This window comes from Ceratosolen solmsi, unplaced genomic scaffold (genome assembly GCF_000503995.2).
Source record: "Ceratosolen solmsi marchali unplaced genomic scaffold, CerSol_1.0 scaffold57, whole genome shotgun sequence".
Lineage (NCBI taxonomy): Eukaryota > Metazoa > Arthropoda > Insecta > Hymenoptera > Agaonidae > Ceratosolen > Ceratosolen solmsi.
The window spans coordinates 1542402-1556520 of record NW_011948427.1 but is presented as its reverse complement, the minus strand read 5'-3'; the positions used below and the strand labels follow the sequence as shown (position 1 = coordinate 1556520).

At 20.7% G+C, this 14119-nt stretch overlaps 1 protein-coding gene across 2 annotated transcripts in view; it reads left to right on the top strand.

Annotated features, from left to right (window-relative positions):
- The window catches only part of Gycbeta100B (guanylate cyclase soluble subunit beta-1-like), a 33883-nt gene that overhangs the window by 10707 nt on the left and 9057 nt on the right, over positions 1 to 14119 (top strand). For both annotated transcript variants that reach the window (XM_011501088.1, XM_011501089.1), the window contains 8 exons: positions 768 to 921; positions 1369 to 1523; positions 4407 to 4535; positions 6026 to 6108; positions 8972 to 9142; positions 10117 to 10354; positions 12352 to 12492; positions 12767 to 12924. In XM_011501088.1, coding sequence (XP_011499390.1) covers positions 768 to 921; positions 1369 to 1523; positions 4407 to 4535; positions 6026 to 6108; positions 8972 to 9142; positions 10117 to 10354; positions 12352 to 12492; positions 12767 to 12924 — 1229 coding nt within the window. The remainder of the gene's footprint in view (positions 1 to 767; positions 922 to 1368; positions 1524 to 4406; positions 4536 to 6025; positions 6109 to 8971; positions 9143 to 10116; positions 10355 to 12351; positions 12493 to 12766; positions 12925 to 14119) is intronic.

Below are 14119 nucleotides of genomic sequence, written 5' to 3'. Positions count from 1 at the left end.
TTTTGTTTTAATTGTATTGATAGGGAAAAATGTAATTTCTTTATTGAATCTATCAATCTTATTATGAATTTAGTAATTGATTATTATTCTCTTCTTAGTACGAATGTTCTGCATCCGATACTCAGTGGATGTTTTTAGTTGTGTTAAATATCCACACTTCGTTTTAAATTCGCAATTTACATTGATCACAAAATTCTTTTTTTTGAAAGATTTTCTTTAAATTATTTTCAGGTGTTATTATTTTCAGGTGTTATTATTTTCTAGCAATTATTATTATTTTTTGTATTATTATTAATATATACCATTTAGTTATATATGCAATGCCATCGTCAAACTCATAATCGGTTTTATTGTAAAAATTGAACAAATTATTTTCTCAATCCTGTCTTACTTTGTCCTTTACGAATCGGTTATGGTTGATGTATTCATACAAGTGATAGTCATATCTACAAAATACAAAATTAGTTATACATATTATTTGAAAATATTTAATAGCATTTTCAAAAATATATACTTATACTGCATACAGAAAACATTAGAATGCATTTATAAAATAAAGAATTTAGTGTTGATAGAATTCTGCTTTATTAATGATCATGAAAAGTATTTGAATATATATGTAATTTGTAATACATACGTAAATATATATCTATATATATTCAAAATTATAAATGTAATACTGATATAAGAAGTATTTTATTTAGTTCTATTCAGTTGTATTTTAATATATTTATCTTATATTCAAGTATATGTATGATTTTCAATAGACGGTAGCAAAGAAATTACATGGCACTGATATAGATATGCAAATATTGAAAACAAAAGTGGAATGTGATCATGTACAGTTCCTTATTACTGAACAGTCATATCCTGGAATTGCTATTAAACCAACGATTACTGACCTTGAATGTCTATCTGTTGGTAAGTTATATTCATTTTCTTTTCGCAACTATTTTTATTATTGGAATATTATTTGTCGTATATGAATAAATATTCATATTATTATCATTATTACTTTATAAATTAAAAATGGTACAGCAAATATATTAGGAGATAGTTGGATAAATTGTTCTCTTTGATAAACAGTTTTTTTTTCTATTACGCTATTTAGTTCTTTATTAGTTTATTCTTTATTAGTGATTTATATTTATCTCAATAATTTTAATCTATATTTATATGAAAAAATATATATATTTATATGACAATTTTATAAATATTATAAATTTCTTAAATCAATATTTATTAATAATTAGTTCTACATATATATATATATATATATATTTTTTTTTTACTTAAAACATGATTAGTATTAATCAGTTAATATAATAAAACACGCTTTTAATAATGTTCTCATCATTTATTTTAAAGAACCAAAAGTGAGTCCAGCAACATTTTGTCAAGCATTTCCATTTCATCTGATGTTTAACCGAGATCTGAGAATTATACAAACAGGATGTACTATAATACGAGTTATTCCTCAAGTTTGCAGTAGAAATTGCAAGTTAAATGACATCCTTTTGACAGTTAGTATCTTTTCAATAGTTAGTTACAATAATTTTAAATCAAAACCATTAAATAATTTTATTGGTACACATAAGACAAAATTAATATATCAAAGAGATGTTAAGATTTTTAATTATAATTATTTAAACAATTTAGTTTAATTTTTGAAATTTACTGTATTTTAAATATTATAATAATGAAATTTTTTATTTTAGTAAGAACATATTATGAATTAAAATTATTTCAGAGCAAATGATATATTAAAATATTAATCTTTAATTATATTGGCAATCCGAGCTTTTGTATAGTTTAGATTGATAATTTAAAAGGAAAACCAATTATCTATATTATTGGATCATAAGTAATGGTGATAATTTTGTTATGGTATTTCATTTTTGATGTACATGGGAGTTGACATTTCAAATAACGCAAAAAATAGTGTTCCACATTTTAATGTAAAAAGAACAGTTCAATATCTATTATAGATTAATAAAATAGCTGTCTATTATACTAGGCTAATGAACACATCTTATATGATATATACATTTTTTTCTTCTAAATTAGTAAAACATCATAAAACAGTATTAAATGAATAAATATTTATTTGGTTGCATTAAATTTCAAATGCATTAAGGTACTAAAATATCAATGGAATATATTGCCATATCTCGAGAAAGGATTAATATTGAGCTGTAACTAGTTATGAATGACCCATGTTTTCGCGTTCGGTGTGACTTATAGAACAGATTTCCTATTCGACCCTTTGTATAAATTTTCACAGATTTGTACAGATTCCCTTTGTATAAATTTTTTAAATATTTTCAGTTAAAAGGTACATATTTATGTGGCATAAATTTTTTATATTTTATAATTGTTTACTTAAAAATGACTACAAGCATCATAAATGCTTGTCATAATTCTTTTTCTATATAGAATGTAAGATCGGATAGGTTGAATATCACGCTTTGATTTGGGGTAAAGATGGTCATAAATAAAATGAATGTCCTGTATTTAATTAAAATAGTTGATGGAGTTTTTTCTCGAATGTCTTTCGTTTGCAATTAAAAAATATTTTCAAAAGGTTTTGACTGATCGTGAGATTACAAAAAAATTTGTCATTAAAGTAGATCACAGTGTCCATTGGAACATATAAAATGGCTAGATTATTCGGTAATACGATTTTTAGGCATTACACTAAACCTTATATTACATATCATATGGAATTACGCAAATTGAGGAGGGACCTGACACAGCATTAAGATGACTGAATATTATTGTACAACTTACAAACTTATAGTTATGTAAAACACCATTATCAGTTTATTTATCATTTTTAATTATTCATTCTTCAATATTCATTATTCAAGAGATTGAAATAAATTACTAAAGATTTAATGCGTGCATAAACATGTAAAATTGTTAATTGCAGAACTGTAAAAGGTATTACATATTAAGATCATTTGAAGCCCAGAAGTTAGTTAAATCAGTACTTATTATCTTTTATAAAAAATTATATTTAAAGAAAATTGTACTCCCAATTCACGTTTATTGAATCTATATTGCAATGTATATTCTTATTTTAAAGCTACCTATTTATAGTGCTATTTTTTTTAAATATTATTTGAGATTATTTAAAAAAATATGTATATTCTATATTAAATTTAATCTAATGTAATATTTGATATATAAATGTATAATTATAAATATATGTTTTTTATTTCTTTATTTATAAGGATAGAAAATTCATAATACAGAATCGCATATGTGTAAAACTTTTAAAATTATTTTACGTAATTAATAAAAAGTTAATAATTGTTAATAAAAAATATATAATTCGGATATATCAGTACCATTGAACAAAGATTTTTAATCAATAGAAATTTACTAACTACCGGGTCTTTTATCAAAATTTGTTTTTGCTTATATTATACTCTTTATTTTGGTCGTCCAAACATAGCAAATATAATTGTTTTCGAAAAATTTTGGGAATAATCAACTGCACTTAACGAATTAAAATTAATACAGGCAAGCTGCTTCTCTTGTTATAATAACAAATTCAATTACTTCTATTAAATAGTATATAATATTACTATATTAAATAGTAATATCTGGTTGATCCCCATCTAATTTTTTATAATAGTTATTGTCCCTGCTGTATTTTCAAATTATAGAATAGTTCATTATATCAATTATATGCCTAAATAAAATTATATAGATTATATAGATTTTTTTCTATAAAAACTATGATACGAATATGATGTTTAATGATAATTTAACTTTACCCATGCAAATTAATGCACATAACAATCTAGTTAAATATGTAAATGCTGTATAATATCTTTTTAATAAATAATTATTAATCTATTAAGAATTATGTATTTCTTGAAGGATCTCATTATAAAAACAGTCACGTATTATATCAGTATATTATATATTATAAAAGTATATATTACAGATAAACTTTTTTTTAATTATAGAAATAAATTATAAAATTAATAATTTTTATAATTATACATATAATTTCTTATGATTACCACTACCTTAAGCTTTCTATTAAATCAATTGTACTAGTTTAACGATAGGTAATTATTATGATACATAACTTGCTTTATGTATTTACATTTTTAAAATTAGCATTTTATAATTTAGTAATATTGTTTACTTTTTTATATTTCACACAATATACCAAAATTAAAAAAAAATATATATTATATATATATATATATATATATATATATATATATATATATAATTAATTTATTTAACCAATACCAAATTATTAGTTTAATATTTTTCTATTTAATCTCTTTTCTTAGATTTATGAACAATCTAACCTTATTTTGGTTATGAAGTTCTCAAAAAAATAAATTAATTTAATGTAATATTTTTCTTCCTATTAAAAGGTAAGGCCACATCTTGAACTGACGTTTGAAAATATTCTTTCTCATATTAATACTGTCTACGTACTTCGAACAAAGAAAGGTGTTATGCAAGTTAATGCCTCTGAAGAATATTCCGACTTACGTTTAAAGGTACGAATTTTAAAAATATTTTTATAAATTTCTAATTTTTAAAAATTACTATGTTTGCTCTTTCAATAATTATATGTGTACACATATAACATATAAGTATTAAAAATTAGATATTTTATATATTTATTTATTTTTTAATTTTTTTAAACTATTGCAATATTTAAGTTTCTAATTAATTCAATTATTTCTATGATCATTAATTTTATCTTCATATTAGTGGAAATTATTTTCTTCATTAGTAACAACTAATATTATTATTAAAGATTTTTTTGTTTATGTTTAAGGATTTAATTAATTTGATAATACTATACTCCGATTTGAATTATGATCATTTTGTCACGACAACCATCATCTACGATATACCTTCAACTTTTAATAAAAATAATATTAAAATAAACTTTTACATTTTATTATAATTTATAATTTATAATATTTAAATATTTACCATAATATCATATATTTATCAATTTAATCTAAAATTATTAATATATTATTACATAAGATTATGTATTTAAATCGGTATTAATACATGTGCATCGTATTTAATACAATGAAATATAACTATATATTTACATTTACTCGTGGCTTACATTCATAAAAGTACTTTTATCATTTTTCAATATGTAGTTTAAAAATAATAACTCGAAAACACTATAAAATACATTTTACACTAACGTAGATGAACTAAATTATAATTTAATTGAATTTTTTTTTTTTAAATATTTTTATGCGAAAAACTTACTTTTAATTTAAATATTTTTAAAAGATATTTCAGTATAATTCATTATTGTTGAGCAGTAAGTTTGCATTTAGGAAATCATTTTATTTTTAATAAAAGTATTTACATATTGTAGGATCTATAACTATTATGATTTTACGTTATTATATTTAAAAACTGATAAATAATTGTTAAAAATGTTTATAGTTTTACCTCAATATAAAAACAATTTTTTATTAAATTGATAATTTTATCCACATTCTATTTACTTTCATTGATCTTTTCGTGAATTCGTAACAAATTATCAACGGATTTATATTATATATGTGCATATATTTAATATATGTATCTTTTATTTAAATTATTTTAATATAATTTAATTCATTGGTAGTTTTATTTATTAAAAATTCATAGTGAATTCATTATTTTATTTCATATTTAATTATTTATGAGCACACATAGAAAATTGTTTCACAAACTTTATTAAATAAGAAATTCATATTGATAACTATTCTTTATAACATCAATAATAAATTTTATTTTAAAATGAAATATATGTTTAATAATCTTTAGTAATACTAAATGTTGATCATTTTATATGTTAACTTCTAGATCATTGTTCTTTTTTATAATCAGATACTTATAACAGATTGTAATTTTTCATAAATTCAAACTTATTTTTACGAATTATTTTATTAAATATCTTTTACGTGTAAATAGACTTACAAAATACCATCGATCCTTTTTTCTTCATACAACACGTACAAAATAGGGTCAAATGCTGTACGTGAGTGAATCGGATTCGGTCATCTTCCTTTGCTATCCAAGTGTGATGAATCTCGATGATCTAACGAAGTAAGTTGAAATTACGACATGTGTATATAAATTAAATTTTTTATAAAAGAAATAAATACAGAGAACTATCCAAACAATTATATTTATGTATAAACACATATATACCCGTGTATAAAAGTATTTGAATTAATTTTTAAACTGTATATTAGTAGCATGTAATTAATTATATATAGAATATAGAGCTATAGAATTCGTTATATGATTTAAATTTAATACATATTATTTTAAATACAGACTTAATCTCTGAAATATTAAGTATTTATTTCTTTTCAATTATCAGTTTTGATACTTTATCCATTATTTAATCTAACAATTTAGTCATACATTATATTTATACGATCTTGAATTATGTGTATTTATATATGTATATACTATTTTTTATTTATATTTATTTATTTATATTTTATATTATGTATTATTTTTATATATATCTTAATATATATTTAAACTTTACTTATAATTACATTTTACTATTTTATATTTATCAAATATCATATAAACTAATTAGCTCTTTGTACATGATTTATTACAACTTAATTTACTCTCATTGTTTGTATCATTGAAGCTCTTCTTAAAGAGTTTCCTTCTAGTTTTTAGTTTAACCAGTAAGCAGATTTTTCTTCTAGACTATTATATTTTATTTGTCTTCACTACTTATTGATCTGAATGTTTCAAATTTATTATATTTATTATTTCTAGTATTAAAAAAAATTTCAATAATATTTCCTATATGCATATATTTATACAATACAATGGTTTGTATCAATGTGAATATTGTCATCGAAAGTAAAATATAGCAAGCATTTTATAATGCATATGAGATTCTAATATAAAATACTAACTAAATGTATACTGTTATATTCAATATTTTCTTTCTGATATTTATTTACGGCTGACATTTTTTGAATAAGCCTTATTTTATTACTATCAGTACATAAAAAATAGATTATCATTTAGATTAATTATTCTTCATATTATGAGTATGAGTTCATGAACTCGTTAATGATTCAACCTAATTTTTTATTTACAAAATTACTTTCTATTATATTCACTTTATTAATAAATATTTATTCAATATTGATCATTGGATGACTTTAAATTTTTTTACAATTATTATTTGTACATATGAACAATATAAATTAAAGACATTAATTACAGTAGTAATTATAAATGAATAAACAGAATTTACAAGGAGCAAATATATATCTTTAATTCATTTTCACTTTATACATACTAATTTACAAGAAATAATTAATCTCTTTACAAGTTTGCATTTCAATAAATATATTTATAAATACATTTTAACACAATTTGTATTTTATAAATAAATAACGAACTACATTTACTTTTTTATATTTAATGGTAACCTTTAAACGATCACTTATACATATAAGTACCTTACTTTCATTTTTTAACAAATATAGGATATATTTTATTCATACAAATATTTCAATTTTTTATTTTATTTTACAGATTTCTTTTTTAAATAATAGTTAGCCTATTGGTATCAATTATTTTAGTTTTGTGCAAAGAATGAAATATGTATCTGTTAAAAATATCGGTTGATCTTATGAATTTAATGTGTATTTACATGCTATATTAATATATTGCATTAAAATAATGTTTAAAAAAAATTTTTTGTGATTTTGATATGCCACTGCACCATTATATTTATATACTATAAATAAGCGACAAATGAAAAAATTAATTTTATTATGCATCCAATGTTGTATAAATTAATAAGAATACTAGATCAGTAGTTTGAATAAGTAATTGTATTTATTAAAAATTTTAAATGAAAACCAATTCACACCAATAAAAAAGAGATAAAATTTATGTAAGTAAATCCAAGAATTCAGTTTTGATTAAAATTATATTGATAACCTTTAATATGATGTGACCATTTAATATTAAAGATTTACAATTTTTAGTTTTTGAGTATTGTTGAAATTTAGTACTTTAAACCGTTAATAAAAAAACATTAAATAGTGTCAACTGTTTATTCTTCTAACTTCATAGTCGAGTTTGATGCCAAATTATTGAGTGATTTTAAGCCTAAAATATACGTATCTCTATTCTATTAAATTGAACTATAAATTTGGAGACATCTAAATAAACATAAAATCTTCTTATTGCCGTTAAATAAATTTTATCATTTATTCACCACTTAATATTGTGGGAAATAAATCAATTGGGAATTGTTTTAAATAATCTTGCTATACATTAGGAATAATTTATTTTCTATTTCTTTTATTTTCTTTTCAATAATAAAGGAAAATTGATGTTAATGCTTTAAATTAGGTTTAAATAAGTCAAAGTTCATCATATTCATACTACAAATACATAATTTTTTTTTTGTGTAGTGACCGCATTATAATGTTTCTTCATATTTTTTTTTAATTTAATTTTTCTTTGTATTTTTATTTTATTACTTATACAAAATTATATATGAAAATCTATAATTTGGATAATCGTATATAATAATTTAATCATGTTAAGATAGTTTATAAATATATATCTATATATATATATATATATATCAAACTATAAAAGATCTATACGTATTATACATAACTCTAGCTATTAAAAGATAATCATATAAGAAATTCTTGACTTTATTGATTTAATATTAAGTTAATTATATAATAATAGAGCACATAACAATGTTGATTTATTTTATGAAATCAGTATATATATATATATATATATATATATATATATAATTATAGGTTTTTGTATTAAAATTATTATTAATACATTTCAATTATTTTTCAAATCATTAAATTAAATTAAATTTATAGTAAATATACCAAGTAAAGAATTATTTAAATCAATCATTTTTATATAATACGACATATTTTAGAAGAGGTCTGTACCTGAGTGACGTACCTCTTCATGACGCTACTCGAGATTTAGTTCTTATGTCTGAACAATTTGAAGCTGACTATAAATTGACAAGAAACCTTGAGCTACTTACGGATAAGCTACAACAAACTTATCGCGAACTGGATGGTGAAAAACAAAAGACCGACAGGTATTTGTTTTATATTATGTGTGTATTATTGTAGAATGTCGCAAATATATTCTATTAATTAAGGAAACGTTTGTAATTTCGAAACAATGATTTTTGCATCAATTTATAACTTTTATTATATAAATTATTAATTTAAATATTTTTATAACTTAGATGCAAATAATGATTGATTTAATGTATAAATAAATATTAGGATATATTATTTAACACAAAAATATATAATGAAATTGTTATTATTTGTTATGGAAAAATAATTAAAAATCAATGGGCTTGAGTAACTTAATACCATTACAATTATTATACAAATTATATTTCGAACACTTCTACATACGAAAGATAAAATTCAAATAACATTTAAAACGTTGGAAGTTTCATAATAACTTACTAACTCTTTTACAATACTGTTAATTATTAATATTTTTAAGTTTTTAATTTAAAAATCAAGGCTCTTCATGATTTTTTGTAATAATTTGTTTCTATTAAAGATTTTATTTTTAGTACAATAAGAAAATTTTAATTTTTGTCAAATAAATAATTTTTCTATTTACAGAAAATATTGTTTGAATTAAGATAATTTTTACTTAATTTAATAATAATTAATATCCGTTTATGAATAATACCAACGATGTTATTGGCATTGACAAAATTTTTATTAAAAAATATGAATATATTACAGTCAACAACACACATATTTGACAATCAGAAACTGAAAATGGTAAGATAGAGAATATACTTCCAATAAGTTAATAAACACATTTAGAATACATATGCATTTTAAATAATTCATTTAAATTAACGATGATGTACATAGAAAATCGATTAGTATTGTCATAAGGAAAAATAATTTGTATTAAATAAGTAGAAAGAACAATTAATTTATATAATTTTTTATAATAAAAAATCATTTAGTTTTGCGTAAATCTAAAAAAGTTACTATATTTATAAGTTATAATTAATTATCTTTTAATAAACAGGTTGCTCTACTCTGTTCTACCGATCTCCGTCGCTAATGAATTAAGACACTCACGCCCAATACCAGCAAGAAAGTATGACTGCGTTACACTTTTATTTTCGGGAATTGTGGGTTTTAGCGCTTATTGTGCAGCACATACGGATGCAAGTGGTGCTATGAAGATTGTCAAAATGCTCAACGAATTATACATTGCTTTTGATATTCTAACGGACCCTAAGAGAAATCCGAATGTTTACAAGGTACGTGATGTAAATTCGAATGAATGGAATTTGTATTGGTTTCTTTTGTTTTATACTATTTTTTGTAATAAAAATAAGAAAATATGCTATTGATTGAATAGCAGTTTTCTTCTTGATGGTATATATTTTTAAAGCTTTTTTAAAAATTTTTATTTATTTATTATTACTACTGTTCAATTTTATATCACATTCAAATGATTAATAATATAGCCTGCAGCAATGCATTAAATTGATCAATATTTCTACATAAAACTTAATTTTAAATTAGATAATTTCAGTAATGGTAATATGCGATCAAAAATATAAATTAATATTTACTTTTATATTTGTTTTTAATTTGAATTGTACGCATGCACACATACGCAATCGCACACATGTTTATGTGTATAAATATTAAGTTCTTTAAGCGTATATAGACAAACTTCTTCTAGATATCATGTTATTTTTATGATTTCGAAAATTTAAATTTAAATTATATATTCTATCAATAAATATTGAAAAAATAAAATAAATTAAAGAAATTAAAATAATTGAAAGAATGCATGGACTTTAGAATAAAATATTGTAATGAAAAAAACCAGTACAAAAAATTAATTTTTATTAATATTAGAAATTAATATCTTTAAATATTTAAATTATATAAAATTAGCTTTTAAAGACTGATTAATATTTAAAATCATTAATTTTGGAAAGTAGAATTTAATGTAATTATGTCAGAACGCGTATAGAATTAATACCCCCAACAAATTTATAAATTATATAAATAATTGTATATTTTCTATTACGTTACTACAAATATATTCTCAATTAAAAATTTTATTTGATATTTTATCAAAATTCAATAAATATTCTAATTTTTAACTTTACGTTTCTAGAGCCAAAGAAAAGGTGATTAAAGAAGCATACGTTTCGTAGCTTTTAATTTTTCCTTTCTTATTTGGGTTCTCGCACAATCTTTTGATTCGACTTCTATGTCATATTTCCGGATCATTCAATCAAGACAAATAATTTGTAAGATTTTCCATATTATTTTTAATACTTATATATAAAAAATATACCTTTTTCTCCTTTTTTCTTCGGCTCATCTTGAATATCAATTAATATACACTTTTTATCATTACATTAAGTATATTCGCTGTATATTGTGATTTATACCTTTTGCAATGCATTTTAAAAAGACATTTATCATACTATAGTTAATTGCTTTTTGCTGGATTTTCAATGAAGTTTGGATAGAGAAAAAAAATACAAAAGAATATAAAAATATATAAATAAAAATATAAATGAGAACATAAGAAAATGTTAGACAGTGATCAGAATATTATACACACATGATGTAAGGTGCTCTTGAGTGATTAACATGATCGTATATTTTACACTGATTTTGAATAGTTGCGTGGGTTGAACAATATAATTATTTTCTACATTTTCTAAAAATTGATACTTTCTTCCTGTCTTTAAAATATAGAAGACAGCGCAAATGCTTTTTATACATGCTGAAAAAAGAGAAAACTTTACTAACATACTAAACGAAATAATATATATATATATATATATGTATATATTGAATTATAATAATTTTCGAAAAAGGGAAATGCAAAAATAGTAATGGTTCGATATATCAACTTATTATAAAAGAAAAAAATTAAATTAAAATATATATCAGTTAAATTCATATCTTATTTTACTTTATAAATATACATTTATATTTAATAATAATAATAATAATAATAATAATAATAATAATAATAATAATAACAACATAATAGAAATATATATAAAACATGTAAGCTATATAATATTCGCGTGTGTATTTTGCTATATAAATGCGTATGTCCGCATATAAACGGTTACAAATAACTTTCTTTTGATTCTCATTTCCATTTTATTTAAGTTTTTATTTAAGATCGTGATATACAATTTTTTTTTAAATTGTCTTCGTCTTTCTGGAATTCATGATAATATATTTACCTTATTTTATTCAACTTATTTTTTAGGTTGAAACTGTCGGCGACAAATATATGGCAGTTAGTGGATTACCAGAGCCTTGTAGTTCTCATGCTCGTTGTATTGCACGTCTTGCATTGGATATGATGGATTTAGCTGCTGATGAAGTAAAAATTGATGGAGAACCTGTGGTGAGAAAAACTATATATTAATAATTTATGTCGTCTTCATAGATGAAAGTAAAATTTGAAATTAAACCTATTTTTATTATTATATTAAATTTCTTGTATAAACAACTAATCAGATATCAGGTTATATTATATATCAAATGTTTTATATTTATAAAAGTATTTAAAAGTTGTATATTTTTGTATAACAGGAAACTTTTGTGCATAAACCAGATAATTAAAGCTTTATATTATAAATACAATAATCATATTAAATAGTATTAATAATTGTTTTTAGAAAATTACAATTGGTATACATAGTGGGGAAGTAGTTACTGGAGTAATTGGTCATCGTATGCCTCGCTACTGTCTCTTTGGTAATACAGTTAATCTTACTAGCCGAACAGAAACTACCGGTGAACCAGGGAAAATCAATGTGTCAGAAGATGCATATGGGTAATCTGATATTCATAGTAATTATTTGTATATATTTATATTTCATATTATTTATCGTCTTTATATAAGAATATTATTTAAAAATAATATTTTATTCCATAAGCACACATCAATTTAAAAATTCATTTATTTTGTCAGATATTTTATTCGCATCATACAACGAATTTTTTTAAGATATATGTATACAAAATTTATATATCATTCATGAAAATGAATATTATCGTTCATACATAATCACTTAATGTATCTAGTTTGAATCTATTTAATATTAAATGTATTACATGTATATTAATTGTGATTTTTAAATCTTTCAAAATCAATAGATTTTAAAATTGATGTGTGCTAAAAAATAAATTTTACTATAATTTTACAGTCAATAATATTTTTATATGGATTATAAAATTTTATTTAAAAATTTAATATATGTCGAACAAAAATATTATATTAAAAAAATATTTCTTAAATAATTAAAATGATATTTACTATAACAAAAGCATTAGAATCAATCGTTAAAATATATTAATTATTTTAATATTTAATATGTAATAGCTATATTATTCAACAATAAAAATATTAATGATATATTATAGTAAATGTATCAGCTGTAATAAAGATGAAAAGTAAAAAATATATATAAGTAATAACGTCTCTTATTATTATTTGAATCTTTTATTACTGTTTTATTTTTACTTTTATTACTCTAGTTTGAAATCTCTTATTACTGTGTGAACTTTAGTCATTTATATAATAGTGAGACTATTATGTAGATTTATTTTAAAATATAATGTAAAACTCTTTATAAATATTTGTAGACTTTTTACAAAATCCATTTGTAAAAGGAATCAAGTATCTTTTATCCATATTCTGGCAAATCTGATTTAACTAAGTTTATTGGTTACATTTATAGAATGAAACTATTGCTTCATTGATTCATGGTATATATTATTGTATAATTATAATAGAATTTAAGAATTTAAGTAGAGTAAAATATAATTTTACTCTATTTAACAAAAAATTATATTTTAAAATATTAAAGTGAATAAATTTCAACACTTTGAAAAGCAAAATTAATATTAAATTATATTAGATACAATAAATAAATGAAAAATCAAAGTATTATAAAAATATATCACTACAATAAAATTTTATTTTTTAATTGATTATCATTATTCAAATATTTATTTACAAATATAAC